A 19,084-nucleotide genomic window follows, 5' to 3' on the forward strand; every position below is an offset into this window, starting at 1 on the left:
TTCATCATATAAATTGATATATTTTTAATTCCTTAAGGAAATACAGTAGATGTGCAAAGGACAGTTACAGACTGAAGAGAAGGGAAACCGTTGTAAAAAAATAAATAAGCTATATTGGTACATGGTAACATACTGGAGCGGTGAATGGGTTACATGGTACACTGAAGCGACAAACTACAGGTACGTATTGTCCTTCCAACGTAGCAGGAACCTTAAACAGTTCTTCTATATACATACAGAGTTTGAACATATAAAACATTTATGAAGAAAGGAAGAAATTACTTTCAAAAGCTCCACAAGAAACCGAATAGAATCTTAACGAGAATGTTCTGCCTGAAGACAAGGATGCCGACAGTTGTAGTTTATCAGTGTCTCAGTAAGGCTGGCCATAGACCTCAACTCATTTGTTTGATCTACTCTTCCCACCAACAAAAACCACGTGGGTCTGGTAACCCCCCCCCCCCCCCCCACACCACCTCCAGCCATGAGGCCAGCTTCACAGGAGCGTAAGCATATTTGTGCGTATTTTATTGCGTATTCGTATTTGCACGTGCAAAAAAAAAAACCATGCAGGCATGCTCCTATTGATCTCGATGGGTAATTAAATTTAGTTTAAATATGTTCTATTTTCAGGCACAATACTCACAAAAATAGAATATGCTGCGTTTTTTTTTGCACAACCAAAATGCCCACACAAGAAACGCACATGACCAAACCCATTGAAATGTGTTCTATTCACTGCGTATTGTGTGCGCAAATTTTGCATGTACAATACGCAGGGCATGTGTTCGTGTGAATAAGCCCTTAGCTTACAGGCAGGATCTGCTGTAAGAATAGCTTAACGTCTTAAAGGGAATGTCCACCCAACAAGCACCTGTTTTTTTTTCTTTAAATCTAATTAGGATTTTATATCCATTTTTCTGATCCAGAGCTCCAAATCCTTTACATAAAGGGTAAATGATAAAATTCCAGCTGCCTGCAATCACCACTAGAGGGCGCTTACTCCATACCATATATACTGTACATTAATGCATACTTTGTTACTTTTGAGTTCAATCTCCCTCTAGTGGTGGCTGCAGGTAGCCACAATTTTTAACTCGTCTTTGCACAGGATTTAGTACTTTACAACCGAAAAATAGAGCACTAAAAGCTATAAAGAAATCTTAAGTAACTAGCACAGAATTGTGAACCTTAAAGTAACCCTCCGGTCCTGGAGCAGCAAAGATGGCAGCTTCTCTGACTACCTGGTGCAAACTGTGCATTAGTATGCATTATTAGTCTAAAGGTCCATTTAGACGCAAGGATTATCGCTCAAAATTCACTCAAAGGTCGTCTTTTGAGCAATAATCTTTGTGTGAAATTGCCGTCGCTTATTGTTGTCTTTCAGCCTGCTGATCAGTTATTTCAGTGATCAGTTATCAGGAATTCACAGCGGGAGACAGCTGATACTATTGTTTCAGCTGTATACCGCTCCCTGGTGACAGGCTGGGGATGAACAGAGCGGTCTGGCTGTGTTCTTCATACCGCGCTTGGCTGTATAACAGCCGGGCCCTGTGAGCAGAGAACAGCTGGATGCAGAAGACAAGCGGGGCCACCCCGCTTGTCTTCTGCATCTCCCGCTCGGAATGCTTGGCTGTACAACAGCTGGATGCAGAAGACAAGCGGCCCGCTCGTCTTCTGCATCCCCAGCTCGGAGTACACCTTGCGCTGTAAATGGAAACAACTATCATCGCTCAAAAGACATCTTTTAAGCGATAATTGTTGTGCCTAAATGGGCCGTAAGACACTACACCTGCTTTTGGTAAACACTGTTGACCAGCCAGATCAGTATGCAGTGTCTTAGACTAGCAATGCATACTACATACAGTGTGCATCGGAGAAATGGTTTGCCCATCTTTGTTTGTCCAGGCCCGGAAAGTCACTTTAAATTTGTACATTCGGTTTAGAGACACTTGGTGACCATCTTTTTGCAGTCCTCACTAAGAGCACCATAAGGTAGTACCTGTCACATGGATATGTCTGCTGTGTGTGGATCTGTGCAGTACTTTTGAAGAAGCTTGCGTTTTATTAGTAGCAGCCAGACAAAGGATTAGTCCCGCATATTCAAGAGTCCCACCCACTCTACCCTCCAGGCAATGACTGGCAGCTCTCTCTCTATGCACAATAATAAGCAGATAACAGCCAATTATTGGCTGGAGGGTAAGGTGGGTGTAACTATTCAGCAGCTCATGAATATTCAGGACCACCTTAAGTAGTCCTTTACACATTTGGTGCTACTAATAAAAGGAAACTTTATCAAAAATGATTGCACAGATCAACATGCCAGACACACCAGAGTAATCAGTGTGACTGTCACTACGTGGTGCCACCCTCAGAGGGGTACAAAAAGATGGTGACAAGTGAGATTACTGATATCTAGTGAACTAACAAGAGGCTAAGAAGTGCTGCTGTAATATCTTACTGTATAAACTTCTCATCTTACTGCCAACTATCACCACCTATTCCCACTGTACATGTTAATACTCCCTGTACCTTTTTTTCTTTGAATGTACACTTATCCTCTAAGATAGCACCTTAAAGGTGTTTAAAAAGAACAAGAATAAAGTGCGATAACTGTTAGGACTGATATTTTGCCATATTTATACATTAAACTCAGTGCAAAAACCAGCATTGTTGAAGCCTTAAAAATGCATGCTATATATGGCCATAGTAGAGTTTTAAAAAGTTATACATTATATACACGTGAAACACACATTCTGGTTATTTTATAGAACAAAAACAACTACATGGTCATAACTTATATTACAACCTAATATGACCCCTCTATAAAATAGATCAGATGTATTTCATTATAACATTCATTTACATTAACTATAAAAGGGTCCTTTTCAGAATCAACTCCCTTTCAGGCAAATGGTTTTTCAAAAGTGTACCCTCCTTGTAGCAATCCAGGCAGACTGTCTGCGAAGGCTGCCTATTGCCCACATTTATAAACTTTGGATGGGGACAAACAAATTCGGGTAATCTTGTCCCCCTAAGTGGTAATATAAGGCACCAATTGAACACACAATAAATATGACCTGCTATTCAACAATCTTATACAGTTAACCACAGACAATATATATTTGTTTAAAGGCACCATGACAGTATTGTATAACACTGATATTCCAGTTATGTTCTGCTCTAGGAAACTGTGTCTTACACTGCTCCATAAAACTATTCTTACAAGTCAAACTAAACTCCATTACACTGCAATCCTGAGAGAAATTGATGAAAACCGGTGTAACCAGTGCTTAGCTCACTTTTTTAGTTGTTTTAAAGGGGTCTTCCAGCACTATGGCATTGGTGGCCCATCCTTAGGATCCGCCCCCGAGGAACACCATCAGACTAAAAGGCTGCATTGCTCCAACCAACACTAGGGAACCTAAGGGTACGATTTCTGCTGTTCGAACACTACTGACCTAGGATAAGCTGTCAACGTTAGTCCTGGAAACCCCTTTACAAATGGCAAATCCAGTTGCTATGGATTACAGCACCTTTTACTTACGCAGCAAAAAAAAGGAAACAGCGCAGTACTGAGAAACAAAGCAGTCAATCAGATATTTGGTTTTCACTAATCTAGACTGAAAACTTGTCTATATATCAGCTGCTGGTATAATCAAAAGTCCTATGTTATGTAGTGTAATATATTTTAATGTATTTCACCTCCTGCTAAGCAATATGTAGGATAAGAACAAACCTGAAGGAGGACTGTAGCAGTTTGCTTGGTTACAGTACATACAATACACTTACTCTACATAGTATGTTTAAAGGCATAAAAGGTGATTTATTATTTTATTCAAGGCAAAGCTTGCGCGTTTTAGCTTTATACACATTGTACATTGTGATTTGGTAATGTTCTGAACACCAAGTAGCGGAAAGTTCCTCCAGAGATGTTGGGAGTCTTTAAGCTGCACCCGGCAGTGAAAGAGAAGGAATCTTGCTCATAGTTTCCAAACATAGATCAGTTTATGTCTTATCAATCTGCTCCCGACCCCAAAGCGTTTATTACAGACCTATCCATTGACACTGACCAGCAGCCTCTTCTACAGTTTTTTTTTGGCTACATCTTCACTCTTGTTCCAACCATGTTCATGTAAAAGATAAAGCCAACGTAAAGTTCTTTCCAGGATATGTTCTACTTTTACATTAATATCAAGTTAACTGGAACGTGGGAAATAACTTCCACTAGTAACGACAGGAATTTCACTTTATTGTAGCTTCTCCAAGGACATTAATGATAAAGCAGCCAATATTAGGTTAAAGTTTATGTCTTATTGGTTAAATGAGTGCGGCCATTTGTACAGCAAATTTGCTGATGCTCATTTAATCCCCAGCAGACTAAAGTTTTCCTCCATACAATGTGTAAAGACTAGTTGCGTCAGTTTTTCCTAAATCAGTGGTTCACACATTAGATTCTATGAAAGATCGCTTTGGTTTTGTAGAGGACAAGGAGCTTAAATTCGACTCTTTAACCAGAAGAGATTGTGACCTCAACATGGCTTCTTGGTATGACTGGTTGACCGCCTTGGACACTCTAAGATCCTGGGTGAGGCTGGATGTTTGACTCTTCCCTTCCTCAGTGTCCTTGGAATAGACCCCGTTGTGTGTGAGGCCTCCATATACATTTGGCATGGTTTTGTTTTGATTTCCATATGTATTTGCCTGCCTGGTAGAGAATTTCTCAAAATTTCCAGTCTGTGCAGTTCCAGAAGGGTTGATGTTTACATCCATTGTCTGGTTTTGCCAATTTCGATTAGACTGAGAGGTTTGTTGGAACGATCTGGCCGTTTTGTCCATTATTCCCATGAACGGTATATTTCGTGGTCTATTCTCAGCTGCACTAAGAGCTTGGCTGATCTTATTTTCTTTGCTTCGCACATCAGGTACTTTAACACCTTCAGAAAAGCTACTGCTTGATGTCAAGCTATGTGTAGCTATCCTTTTGTTTTCGGTCACCATTGGCTTTTCGTTAGTTGATTGGGTCTCTCGAGGTGGAGAGAGGCCTACATATCTTTCTGCTGTTTTAGAAACAAAAGAGCCAGATGACTTATATGGCTGCTTAATTTCCCCTGGTTGCTTGTGGGTGGCATGTCCAGGTGGAAGCTTCTCACTGTATACAGGACCATGAGAACTTGATACAGGATGTGGTGCATCTACACTAGGACCTCTCAAACTGGATTGGGTGGAAGACTGTCTCAATGGAAGTGGGCTTGAAGGTACCAAGTTAGAAGGAACTGAATTCTTTGGAGTAGAAAAACTGTTCCCAGATCTCGAAATGGATTGCAAGGAATTCATATGCTGATTAGTTTTCACTATCTGTGCCTGTTTTGTGGGTCTTTGTAGTAATGCTTGCTGTAGACATAGGTTTTTCCCTTGCAGTTCTTCAGGAGATTCAGAAAGGTATTTTTTATTACTATGCTCTTGTGCTCTATTGTTGTTAGATAAATCTTGTGGTTTTGAGTTCCCTGGGAGTTTATCAGAAATTGGACAATCTTCCTCTTGAATTTCCTCAAAATTCAGATGGCTGTCCAGTGTTTCTTCAGCAGCCTCATCCTCTTGATCGGAGTCGTTGCTCGGTGGTGGTGGTGGCTGGAATTGCTTCTGCTGTTGTGACCTTTGATGTTGTTTGAACTCTTCTTCTACACGAGATAAAAGTCTTCTTATTTCCTGGTTGTTGGGACATAATTTCAAAGCTTCATGGAGATCGGCAAGAGCAGCAACAAACTGCCTAAAATGGAGCACAAAGGGACAAATGTAAATTATCATAACACTCTTTAAGCAAGATAATTCCATCCTAGGGCCTGATTTGTCTGTATCATCAAGGTAGAAGGTTTGACAATATCATCAACAAACCGAGATCTTTTAATGATAAAGTGGTTGTGCCAACATGCACAACCTCTTTCAGTAAGTAAGGTTTGGGGTGACCAGGTCTAAAAATACAAAGCTCCTGCATAGATAGGTATAAGTGACAGACTGCTGAAATCAGCATAGCTGTCACTAGAATGAGCAGTCTACAGCCAGGGCAGCATTAGTACCCTATCAGGTTCCCCTTTAAAGGCAGCCTGTCACGGGCTTATGAGCTCCATAAACTAGGTTTTTGGGTTCACGACAGGGCTGGGGTGCTCAATCAGGTTGAGACTTTCAGACTCGCCTACCTCCTCGGTCCACCTCTCTTCATTACATTCATACACACAAACGGTCCATAATCAGAGTACAGTGTGTATGAGGACGCAATGAAGAGGAGTCCATTCAATGGACCAAGGCCTAGGTTAGCGGGCAGACAGAGAGGGAATGTAGACAGGCGAGTAGAAGAATCACAGAAACACACAGACTGATCAGCCTCTATCCTATGAGCCCATAACCTTAGTTTGTGGTTCTCCTAGGACAGCACAAATTTCCTTTCACTATAACAGATTGTTTCTTCCTTTGACTTAATTAGTATCAGGAAACAACACTTACCTGCTGTTTCGTTTAGCTCTTGCCCTTGCATAAAAAGCCTCATAGCACTTTGGTTTCAGCTCTAGCGCCTTGCTTGCAAACTCTTCTGCCATGCCAAAGTCCTATACAGAGGAGAAGATGGTCATATTATAACTTTTTAGGGTACTTTGATTAAGCTCTCAAGCACAGCACAGTACAAGGTTAATATAAAGTACAGAGTATTATAGCACACATATTAGTGAGGCAGAAGGTGCATTAATGCATGATCCAATTCCAACAAGGCAAGTCTCAAAGACTGGGGCACAAGGATCTCATACCTGGGGCCCCTTCCCATCACTAGAGATAGGTGAGTGATCCTGTAAATGGGAGAGTGCTGTACCTGCTTCTTCCTGTAAAACAATCAGCATGACCTTCACCTGCCCTTCCACAAACATCAAACTTATCTAAACATTGGCTGTTTAAAGAGGTTCCATGATATCAGAAAAAAATGGCTGATGTCTTCCAAAGAGAACTCCACGCTTGTTCCCATTCATTGCCATAGAGCTAAGCTGCAGTACTTGACAACCTTTGCATAGGTGTGCTGTTTTTGGAAGACATCAGCCATGGTTTTGTAATCCCGGACTGTCCCCTTTTAATAGACAAACAGTGAGCCATGCCTTTCCTGTCAGATAATGTTTTCCACCATAACATGTCTAGGCAAGTACAAAAACCATAGCTCAAAATGTGCAATTCAGTTGTACTTCTGTCACTGTGTAGTCTTAGCATAAATCTACAAGCATCGCTCCAAAGCTAATGCCTCCTATCTTGTTATGTTGGTGCAGGACATCAGAAGCGGGTGTCGGCAGTATGGCAATAGAGGCTGAACCTTCCCGACAACATCTGCTAAATTTTGCTGGCGTGGGACAGGCGGCAGCAGAGGGGCAATCTGGCAAAATTACATCTGACATGTGAGTGCGTATAAAGCAAAGGCGTGTAACTGAATCCTCCATGCAGAAAAACCTGCACCCATTGCCATTTATCGATGTTTACTGAACGTTTACGAAGACCAAACACTGCATGTTAGTGAAAGACAAGCCCAATTCTGCACCGCTGTCACACCATGAAATGTAGAGCGTCTCGATCAGCTAATCTACGTGGATCATCGCTTCTAAAACATTGAAGCTGATATTCATTTCCTTACACAATTCTCTGGTCGCGATCCACGCGGATGAGCTGATCAAGACGCTCTTCACTTTGTGGTGTGGCAGCTGTGTATGGCCATCCAGAACATGGCTTGTTTTTCACATCGCTATCGCCAATGTTGAAAAGCTCCACCCACCGCCTTGCTGTGCTAACATCCACTGTTTGGTCTTCATAAACGTTCAGCGTCACCAAATGTCAGCTTTCTTGCAATTTTTTCAACATGGAAGATTTCAATTACACACCTTTGCTTTTTACACATGTTCATGTCAGATGTCATTTTTATGCAAATAAGGAAAATGTAACAATACTTCTACAGCGCCACCTATTGGATGGCAGCGGCCCCTCAAATCAATGTCAGACCTTTTATACAGGTCTTTATAACAATGATTGGGAATAGGAAACCAAGCCAGAAAACCATACACAGACAGCTGTTTTGGGGGCATTTGCCCCTCATCAGGAAACCCTAGGTGTCTCCATCCTCTTTTTGGGTGCTCTTCTCTTGACCCAGATGTCATTTTGTCGCATGGCAACGAAATTTACCAGATATTGGCAGGAAGGTTCAAAATTTTATTCCTTTAGTGCCAGCATCTGCTTCTGACGATAGGTGCCAACGTAATGAGAAAGGCAGCATTAGTTTTGGAGCGACCCTTGTACATCTAGCGCTGTCTAACTCACCACATACTTTACTTTAAAATCTGCCAAAAGTAACAAACCACATACAATTCTTACACTTACATTCATTTTTCTGCGACATCTGGACATATTCAAGTAGAGGGAGACGCGCAGCTCATTAAAAGCTTTCATCTCTTCTCCTAATCCTTCTCGAGGAAACTTCCTAAGTGCGTACTGATACCTCTGTGCAGCTTCTTTCATCTTTCCCTTCTGCAGGAAACAAAGTCATCAACGTCAGGAGGGAGAACTAAACAAATGCAATGCGAATTTTCCAGACTTTGTTTACATGTAATTGTTCTGCACACAGAAAATGTATTCCCCAAATTTTGGAGATTTAACATCTCTACTGGTTGTCCTCTTGAAAATGGAGAATACGCTAACCATAGGGTGTCCCTCTGCTGGGATCCTCCGTGATCTGTGGGGAAACCTGGCAAGTTCTCAATTACCTGCAAAGCCACCACAAGTCAAATAAAGCATAACATGTAACCCACTGAAATCAAGAGGCAGTCTATGTAATGCATGGACATACTGGGTCCTCCACAGCGAGAGACTCTTGGCAGCGGGTCTCCACTTTAATAGGTGAAGGAATTCATGGGGGACAATTAACAGAACACATCTGCTTGTTTCTATACGGACAACCAGTGGATGTTCCATTTTAGAATCAGTGTGTCATTATGATTATATAATCTGTTCCTGGGCCATTTACATGTGATTTTTTTTTTAAAGAGGTTATTAGGTATTTAAAAAAAAAAAAGATTTTCTGAAAAACAGCACCTTTCTTGTCCAAGGGGTTGAGTGAGGATGAGTTGCAATACCAGTCACAGCCACAATGGCACTGTTTTTGGAAGAAGGATACAATATCAAAAGTTCATAGAATGGTAGAGTTGGAAGGGACCTCTAAGGTCATCGGGTCCAACCCCCTGCTCAATGCAGGATTCACGAAGTCATCCCAAACAGATGTCTGTCCAGCCTTTGTTTGAAAGACTTCCATTGAAGGAGAACTCACCACCTCCCGTGGTAACCTGTTCCAATCATTGAGCCCCCTCACTGTCTATCTATTCTGTGTCTCCTCCCTTTCAGTTTCATCCCATTGCTTCTAGTCTTTCCTTGTACAAATGAGAATAGAGCTTTTTTTTCTTACTAAATCAGTAAAAAAATAATTTCAACAATCTGTCAAGTTATCGCATAACTCACTCTGTACAATATATTGCCTTCATCCATCAACTTCTGTAGAAGAATAATTAGGATGTCTGGTTTAGAGGTCGCCATTGCCCATGCTGCATTCCCTACAGAAAGAAAATTAGGATTAAATAAAAGTAGAACACAGGCAGTCATTACACAAGTGGAGTTAGTAGTCAGTGTGAGATAAGCTAGTAATACCACTGAAGCATGGATTTATAAGAAAATGGACATGTATATACTATAGATACAATGGGGGAATGCAGGAAAGCTTTTAGGACAGAATTCTAGAGTAGAATAGTTGTACATTTTTGCCCAATTGTGTGCAATGTGTGGGAATTAGGATGGATGTAGTAGAGCTGTGCGTGATGTGTGGGAATCATAATGGATGCACCATGTAGCACAGCGGTGTGGCACACTGCACCACTAGAAACACTGGTACTATAATTTCCTAATAATTATTAGTCATCACAAACTGAGCATGTGTGCTTTAACTGTGCATCCAGCTGCACACATTTGGCCTCACTCCAGTGGCAAGCTACCCCTCCTAGTCAAGTATAATGTACAACCCTGGTTGTCCCCTTAAGGCCCATTTAGACACAACAATTATCGCTTAAAAGCCATCTTTTGAGCGATAACTATTGCTTCTAAATGCGCGGCCATCATGCACTATTCGTTCATCGTTCATTTCCAGCAAGCTAGAAATCACCAATGACTTATCAGCGCTGTATGCTGATTTTCTGATAGTATTCTTTCAGCTGGTATCCCTCTGGCAGTTCTCAGCGGGACACCAGCTGAAAGCTCAGAGAACAATACAGCTGTTTGCATATACAAAACAGCTGCTTTGTTCTTGAAGCTATTGAGGCGGTATCCCGCTCCTCCTGCATTAACTCTTAAGTAGCTAATTAGCTACTTAGAGTTATGCAAAGATGATCGCTCAAAACTGTCACTCAAACTGTCGTTTGAACGATTTTTGAGCGATTATCTTTCAGTGTGAATGGGCCTTTACAGATAGATTCCATAGAAGGGGAGGAACTGGTGTGAGAAACTTGCTGCTTTATTGTTTAAAATATGTGCATACTCTGTCAAGGCTGAGAGGTGATCAAGGCTCTTGACAGAGTTGAAACCGGCCCTTCCTTTTCTGTGAATATGCACATATTTTAAACAATAAAGCAGCAAGTTTCTCACACCAGTGCCTCCCCTTCTATGGAATTTACTTGTGAAAGAAAGCCAAAGTGACCGCAAGGCTGTACAAGCACTTGGAGACGCACCTGCTGCATGGAACCAGGAGCTAGAAGCCGTCTAAGGTGGGATAAAAATCTTTTTTTCTAAACATCCTTTACAGATAGGCCTAGCCAGATATGTAGGATCCATCCAGCACTAAGGATGATGCACTGTGGAGCATACAGGTGCTAGATAAACTAAAGTTTAGTTCTCCATAAAATAGCACCTTTTGATAGTTGCAAACTACATCCACCAAGATCAATCATCTGACTTGAATGCATAATGCTTCCTTGCAGATATGGAAGTGGAAGGGCATTTGAGTACAGTAGGATACAACAGATGTTCCCGATACAATAAGGAAGCCTGAGAAGGAAATGACATCAACTTCCTCCAAATGAGTTTGATGTCAGACAGTCTGACAAGTCCAGCACTGTAAACTTAGTGTCTACAAACATAAAGGGTGCATAGAATATAATGGGGCTATCCACACGTCTCAGACCATGAAGATAAGTCGTCCAGCACTGGCTATAGACAGCTTTGGGAATCCGGACTATGAAAATAAATGTTAATTAAAAAGAAAAAAAAACACATCACGTCTGGGGAAGGGAGGGGGGGGGGGGGGGTGAGTCACAGTCAATTATCCTTTGTGTTTAGTCCTGGTACGTACCTCAGGGAAGACGTAAATGATGTGCAGTAATAGAACCTGTACTGAGTAACCTGTAGGGGGCTCTTTTAACAACCACTTGTTTCCAAAAAAATCTACCTGCTGGACCAAGTATGGCCCCTCGCACCTCTACAGCGGTCTCCAGCCAGGCTTATACAAACTGTTTTCTAGCAGACTAGAATACCAATAATCCATTTACTGGATCACGGATTCACTCTCTTTTATACATCTTTTTCTGTGCACAGATATGTTTGCAAAAACAAAAATAATTTTACACAAAAAATTATTCCTGTTGCAGCAAAGATAAAAAATGCTGTCCTGACCGGCACAGGGGTGTTGTACACTCACGCCAGGAGCTCCGGAGAGAGGGCTGCTCTGTGTAGCTCCTCGCTGCTTTGGCTCATTGATGAAGGCTCCAAGCAAGTGTTCCCTAATCTATTAACACAAAAAGGCCTACTAGGGTAGATTAGAAAATGGCTTTTGAAACCAGACAATCCCGTAAAAATGGCACTTATGGCGAATTAATTTACATCAGATTTTGTCATAAAAGGGCGCAAAATATAATGCAAGCCAAAGTTTTACAACTTTTGAGTTCTGTGCCGCAGCCCACCACTTTCTCAAAAATGGTGTGTGAATTGTTAAGAGGGAAGCGACCACCCGGGCCAACACATTTATGTATAATTTACGCCAGCTTGGACCGGTCTTACATTTCTGTTTAGGCACATGGAGGGGCAGAGACGTGCCCTCTTCATATATTAGGCACATCGTGCACCGGCAGAAATAACATTAGGGTGGGCATTTTTAATGCGGTATATTTCCCCTTTAGATCGATTGGTGTGGTTAATGGACAGAGATTACCAGACATCCTTGTATCTCTTGGATTTATCCCTAGTCAGTAGAAACATAACTCACATTTTATAGCTGTATAAAATGTTACCTAGTTTGGCTCCTTTTCTGAGCAAAGTCACAACAACTGCAGTATTTCGGCAGCCGATGGCTCGATCCAAAGGCCTCATCCCACTGTAGTCCACATGTTCAATCATGGCTCCATTATCAACCAAATACTGCACCTAAACAGATGAGAAGAGCATATATTATACACATATACACACATTTATACGGAAAGATGAACCCAGCAGAAATTATATACATTTAGTGCTATGACCAACAGTGCTACAATCTCAATAGATGTCAATGCCCTCCTAGCAGCATCAAAAGGGGTTTGGGCATTCAATAGAAGAAGACAAAGCACAACACAATATCACAGCTGTTTTCTGTGCGGTATTGCTGCGTTTTCTTACGGTGACATTGCGATTTTGTAGTGATCTTTTTTTTTTTTTGGAGGGGGAGGGTGGTGGCTACACTTTAGGAAAAAAATAAAAATACATTACCTAACAGGCGCTGTCCGCTCCGCCGCACTTCTCCCGAAACTCCAGCACACTAGTCTGTAGTCTTCAGTCAGCACTTCCTGGTGAGAGGCTTTTAAAATCCTGCCTCCAGGAATCGCTATCTCTGATTGGTTCTGGAGTGCCGCAGCTCATCCAATTCACTGCGATGACTGATTGGCTGAGTTGCGGCATACAAGAACCAATCACAGTGAGCCCTTCCTGGAGGCGGAATTTTTGAACGCCCTGACCAGGAAGCGGTAGTTGAAGACTGCAGACAAGTGTGACAGAGCTTCGGAAGAAGTGCGGCGGAGCGGATAGTGCCTCATAGGTAATGTATCTTTTTTTGTTCTTTTTAATGCAGCTAGGTTTTATTTTAGGGGAAACAGTAGGATTTCCTACTGTAAAAGTTGAGTCACACCACAAAACAATAGGTTTTTAATGAAAATCAATTTGCTACAATTTATATGCACTGGACAAAAGACTGGCTGTAGAAATAGACAGAACCTTTAAATTAATTTCACTTTAGTTAGAAGTCATGGTTTAAAGGGGATACGCCGGGATACACCAGGGTCAGAGCGGAAGCACCGCTCCACCACTTTGTATCAATTGGATCTCTCGTAATTGCAAGCACAACTCTCAAGAAATCAATGGGAGCTGCAATTGTAATTGCAGGTTGTGGTCCCATTGATTTAATTTGCAATTATGAGTGGCGGACGCTACATAGGGGTCAGAGCAGTGCTTCTGCTCCGACCCTGGTGTATCCCGGTGTCCGTTGCCTGGATAACCGCTTTAATTGCTTTAACCCCTTAGGTTTTGTCCAACCCAAATACAGAGCACCACAACTTGTTTAGGAGAATGAAGTTTTATCGTATCACAGCTGTTTATTGCTTTAAGGTAGGAACGGTCAAGGCAATATAAGAAATGTGGACGCGTCCCAGAAGGGGAAGGCTCATGTTATCTATGTTGGCATAAAATAAAAGCACCAAGCACACTATCCATCATAATACGCAACGTAAATGTCACCCAGATTTATGGAAATCTGCAGGAAAATTCTACTTCTTATCACCGCTGTCCGTGCAAATGTGGGGATGTAACATCAAGCTGAAGGCATGTGTGTGATGTCAGCGTGGGGAGTGCAGCCGTCGCAGGAGATCTGCTGCTCCCACATCAGCAGCCAGTAACAGATGAGGAAGATAAAACTACCGGGGACAACAAGAGCTGTCCTCATCCCCTTGTACAGGACATAAAGGGCGCTGCTTCTTAAGATGCACGGCATGTACCCCCATACCACTGGCTATTACAGCGGGCAGCATTGGCACAATATGTAAATACTGCATTCACTTCACTAGCAGGAATGGTGTTTAAACCGGAATGAACGACTAATCCATCCAGCGGACCGTTCATTGTATATTATTTAAATAATTAGCACTTACAATCTCAGCATCTCCATAGAAAGCTGCCAAATCCAGCGGTGTGCGGCCATTTCTGTCCATCTGGTCAATGGTAGAGCCTCGTTCTACTAGACACTGGACGGCTGCTTTATGACCCTTCAGGCAAGCCCAGCTGAGAGCGGTCAAACCTTCTTTGTCCAGCGCTGCAATGTCTGCCCCTGAAGAGAAGAACACCACACTGTCTTAGCCTATAGGGCAGTCCTGCTGAAGTTGGCGTTTGTCAGTTTCTGTGTAGTCTTTTCTTCTATTATGTTCTTTGAGAAGCTGGCTGACAACTAATATGGCTGCCTCACTACTTTCCCAAATCCTCGAACAGCAAACCAGCCTTGTTATATAGTGATGCATCTCCAGTTTAAACATACAGTAGGGGAAGCTTGCAAACGTGGAGCAAATTGCAGAAGAAATCTGTCTTGCAGGCTTTGCTCCACATTTACTATATGTTTTTATACTCTTTCGGACACTTTTTCCTGACTCGTCCGAAAGTTTGCCATAAGTTTGGCTTAGTTTGGGTGTAAATTTAGTGGTATAAACTCAGACTAAACAATCTTAAAATTGGACAGATTTACCATCCACCATGAGTTACTATGAGGAATCTGTTGTATTTTAAGACGGTCTATCTTTGTTTGCACTCTCTAACTTTTAGATAGTCTTTAATTGTGCCAGTTTATCACCGTGACTTATGCAGGATGGTAAATCTATCTAGTCTACGTTTATATCACCAATTAGTTGACTTAGAATCTGCCAAAAATTGTGCCAAAATTTTGAAAAAAAGTTTCTGCCATTTGGCCACACCTTCTTATAGAAAGCCCCGCCCATTTTCAGGACTAATTGGGAAGTGTGTCTAAAATGCATCAGTAATGTGGAAGGAAACATGCAAGTCAAGTTTTCTGGTGCAATTTTCTATTTAGGAAACTGACTAAAAAAAGTTACAGTAAATTAAAGGGTATGTAACCATACGGTTGTTATCATGCATTTTTAAAGGAGTATACGCATTTAAAAAACAAAAAACTAACTGTTCACGAAAGTGTTATAAAAATGAAATTCTAAAAACATGATATGATCATGACATATAAATACTTCTTAGTGACCACCAATATGCCTTTGTATGACTAGCCGACTACTGACAACCAGGCTCATCAAACCCTGGCAGTTTAACCCCTTACATGACACAATCAATAGCAACATGTAAACAGATGACAGGTGGAACGAGCTTTCTTTCTTTCACCCATCCTGCAGTGCCATCTCAAGATACCAATGGGCTCCCATGGCTGCTGCAAGCCTGACAACAGCCTCCATGTCTGCCATGTAGCTCAGCCTATTAGGCCCCGCCTCCAACAGAGTCTAATAGGACATTGTCATAGGCTTTGAAAAATACACTACATAAGTAATACAGTGTACTATCCTCGTGATTGAATAATCTCATCTTAAAGTCCCATTGGGGACTAAAAAATATTGAAAAAGTTGAATAAAAGTATAATTTAATGAATAAAATACAAAACTAAATTTTGAAAAAAAGAAACACATATGTAGATGTTACCACATTCATAATGACCTAAACAATGAAAATATTATTTATCTCGCATGTTGAACACCATAAAAACAATTTTAAAAAGTAACGCCAGAATTGCTGTTTTTCTTTTGTTTGCCTCCCAAAAAAATGTAATAAAAAGCAATCAAAAATTCATATGTACCTAAAAATGGTACCAATAAAAAGTACAACTTTTCCCGCATAAACAAGCCCTTATAAGGCCCCTTTACTGGGAAAATAAGAATGTTCTCGGTCTTAGAAAGCGGCAATGCAGATTCCATTGTTTTTCTTAAAGCTTGGTATCGCAGTAATCGTGCTGATCCAGAAAGTCATCACGTTATTTTTACCGAATAGTGAATGCTATAAAAACAAAACCCCAAAGCAATTGGAGAATTTCTGGATGCGGTTCCCACTGGCCCCCCTCAAAATGTAATAAAAGCTATACAGCACATTATATGGACCCCCAGAGTGGTGCCAAGCGATGTTCACTGTCGCATTGCAAGAGCCCTCAGGTGACTATGTCAAAGGGTTATGCAATGCGGCAATTAAAATTGCTTAAAGCACAACATAGTCTGGTCACCAAGAGGAGGATAGAAAAAAAACCATTAACAATATATTGTGTGCACAGCTCTTATGCTGAGCTATGTGCCTCTATGTTTAGGGACGAAACACTAATCCTGTTGGAAGTCTGATCCCGCAGTTGTGTGTTCCTGTCTTCCTTCTATCCAGTGGTAGGTTAGCGACCCCCATCTATATAGTCCTCATAGAGGGGCATACGACATAGAATAAAGAACCACTCAGAGCTGCTCCTGCTTTGGATGATTGGAACCATCCTTGCATTACATGGACATTCATCTGATTGGCTACCATGTAATACTACATTTCGCCTGAGCAGCGGAAGTACATGGCTGGCTACAGCAAATAAATGGAAACAAAACCGGAGAGCAGGGTCTGCATTTTGAAAGCTGTTATCTTTGATGTGACTAGCCCTTTTAAGTCTGTGTTCATATAGACACAAAGGTTTGCATACCAGCTGTATACACAAAACGGCAGGATAGTTTTAAAAAAGACTATTTGCAAAGCGATTTAATTTTTTTTTAAATGATGTAGAGCAATAAAAGAATACACAAGTCAGAGTGGAAGCTGCTGCTCCGACCCGTGTAGTGGCTGGTGCTTGTAATTGCAGGTGCAGCTTCCATTGATTTCAATAAGAGCTGTTCCTGCAATTACAGGCGCCGGCCACTACACCGAGGGCCGAGCAGCAGCTTCCGCTCTGACTGATGTATTCTGGCACTGTCAGCAGGCATAGCCTGGAAAACCACTTTAATGGCTCTTTCACACGAGCTTAGCAATTTTCGGTCGGCCATGTCACGGACACAGCCCGACTCAAAATCGTGTGAACGGGCGCACAAATCTGCCATTTGTGTGTCCGTTGAGACAGGCCAGGTCCAGCGCATATACACCGAGCCTGGAATGCCGTCAGGCAGTGGGAGACAATGTAGCTTTGCTAACCTGCCTCTCCTTATTTGCCCCCTCGCTGGCTCTCGGCAAGGGGAGGGAGCAGGATGGGAGCTTAGCAACTAGCTCCTGCCCCATCCCGCCACCTCCCATTGCAAACAGCCGGCAAGAGGCAGAGAGGAGGGGGGAAGGGAGTGGGAGTTTAGCAGACACGCTGCTAAACTCTCTCCCACCTCCCTTCTCCGACAGCTACCATAGGCTCCCACAGGAGTCTATGAGAGCCACTGCCGCCACCAGCATAAAAGCGCCCTGGGCCGAAATCCACACCTAGTGGTAAAATCATCTTTCAAAATCTATGCACACATGAACATTTACAAATCACCAGAGTGTAATACCGTCCATTACCAGGAGATGTCAGCGTTAACACTATCTATTAAAAAAGGAATTACTAACTAGTAAATTAGCTTCAGTAGTGAGCAGCAATTTTCCACCATCCTAAGCAGCAAGGTGTAAAGGTAATATCTATTTGACTGCATGCGGCAGATTAGAATGCACATTTTCCCACCATGACCCATTCCACATTCTAGATTCCAACACTGTAATGGACTTAGGATTTTATGGTATTATACGTTTGCTTTACATTTCTTTACAGAGAAGGTATTTTCTCACCCTCTGACAGAAGGAACTCCACGGTACCACAATGCCCCTCGCATGCTGCGACCATCAGAGGGGTCCGTCCTTGCTTGTCACACAGATTCACATCACAGCCGTGCTGCATGAGCAGCCTGGCAACCTGCAGAGAGCGAGGAAGAAATGGCACATCAAGAGAAGACCGCCAACTACAGGAGAAGCGCAGACATCATATTATACCGTCTACTGGGTTGTATGTCTGTAAATGTGGTTATCATACAACAAACCCCAACAGGATTCGGCAACCTTAGGAACCGCACTAACAACAGAGCTGGGGACCCGGGAGGATTACATGCTTCACTATTCATACGCACAAAGGAGAAGCTTTTAACGCAGGTTCATTTCTGCATATGGAATAGTGATTGCCCCCCCCCCCTCCATCCCAAATTAATAATAGCCAGAGGTGCAGTTTGAAGCCCAATGCTAACATTTTACCTGGGTCTCTTGTCTGACTGCCAATGCAACATATAAGTGATACGTATCACACGGTACAGGATGTGCATACACTTTACAGTGTGATTATAAGATTGTACAGAGAGCCAAATAGGGGTGCATTTACACTGCAAAGATGATCGCTCAAAAGATGGCTTTTGAGCGATCATTTTGCATAAACTACTACTTGGCACTAATGCCCATTACTACCAAGTAGCAGCCTGTGAGCCACCGAGAACTGTATTCAGGGAACAGACCTCCCGCTGTTTACGGATTACTTTAACTTTGATCTGCTGGTCGAGGCTGACAGCTGAGAACAGCTGATACAGTTGTTATCAGCTGTAATCAGCACTCCACAGGCAGAGCACAGCATGCGGTCCTGCTTATCAGCTGTTCTGCCAAACGATGGTTTTCAAGCAGAACTGAAAACAGTCATTTGGCAGAAAACTGAAAGATGGGCACATTTAGACAAAACGATTATTGCTCAAAAGACGGCTTTTGAGCAATAATCGTTGTGTCTAAATGGGCCTTAAGTCATCATAGCCTACTTTGCATTTCAAATTCTCACCACTATAAAGAGCTTCGTTTGCGGTTAGTAAATAGAAACATTCTTGTTTACAGATGTAGCGAATTTTAAAGGAGTTGTGTTTTACCTGAGATGCCAGACACGCTGCGTATTAGGATGCATCATCAGTATAGGCCATTACACCTGCTTGATTGATCTGTGTTTTCCACA

General features: G+C 42.1%; 1 protein-coding gene across 4 annotated transcripts in view; it reads right to left on the bottom strand.

Moving 5' to 3' along the window:
* TANC1 (tetratricopeptide repeat, ankyrin repeat and coiled-coil containing 1) overlaps nucleotides 1-19,084 on the bottom strand; it is a 212,609-nt gene continuing 193,525 nt past the window's right edge. For 3 of the 4 annotated variants that reach the window (XM_066575989.1, XM_066575988.1, XM_066575990.1), the window contains exons 20-27: nucleotides 17,896-18,019; nucleotides 14,223-14,398; nucleotides 12,339-12,471; nucleotides 9,529-9,620; nucleotides 8,398-8,544; nucleotides 6,798-6,869; nucleotides 6,502-6,602; nucleotides 1-5,770 (exon numbers count right to left, since the gene is read on the bottom strand). In XM_066575989.1, the coding sequence (XP_066432086.1) occupies nucleotides 4,444-5,770; nucleotides 6,502-6,602; nucleotides 6,798-6,869; nucleotides 8,398-8,544; nucleotides 9,529-9,620; nucleotides 12,339-12,471; nucleotides 14,223-14,398; nucleotides 17,896-18,019 (2,172 nt within the window). In that variant the 3' untranslated portion in view covers nucleotides 1-4,443. The remainder of the gene's footprint in view (nucleotides 5,771-6,501; nucleotides 6,603-6,797; nucleotides 6,870-8,397; nucleotides 8,545-9,528; nucleotides 9,621-12,338; nucleotides 12,472-14,222; nucleotides 14,399-17,895; nucleotides 18,020-19,084) is intronic. The other variant, XM_066575991.1, reaches the window with a different exon arrangement.

Source organism: Eleutherodactylus coqui, chromosome 8, assembly GCF_035609145.1.
Source record: "Eleutherodactylus coqui strain aEleCoq1 chromosome 8, aEleCoq1.hap1, whole genome shotgun sequence".
Classification (NCBI taxonomy): domain Eukaryota; kingdom Metazoa; phylum Chordata; class Amphibia; order Anura; family Eleutherodactylidae; genus Eleutherodactylus; species Eleutherodactylus coqui.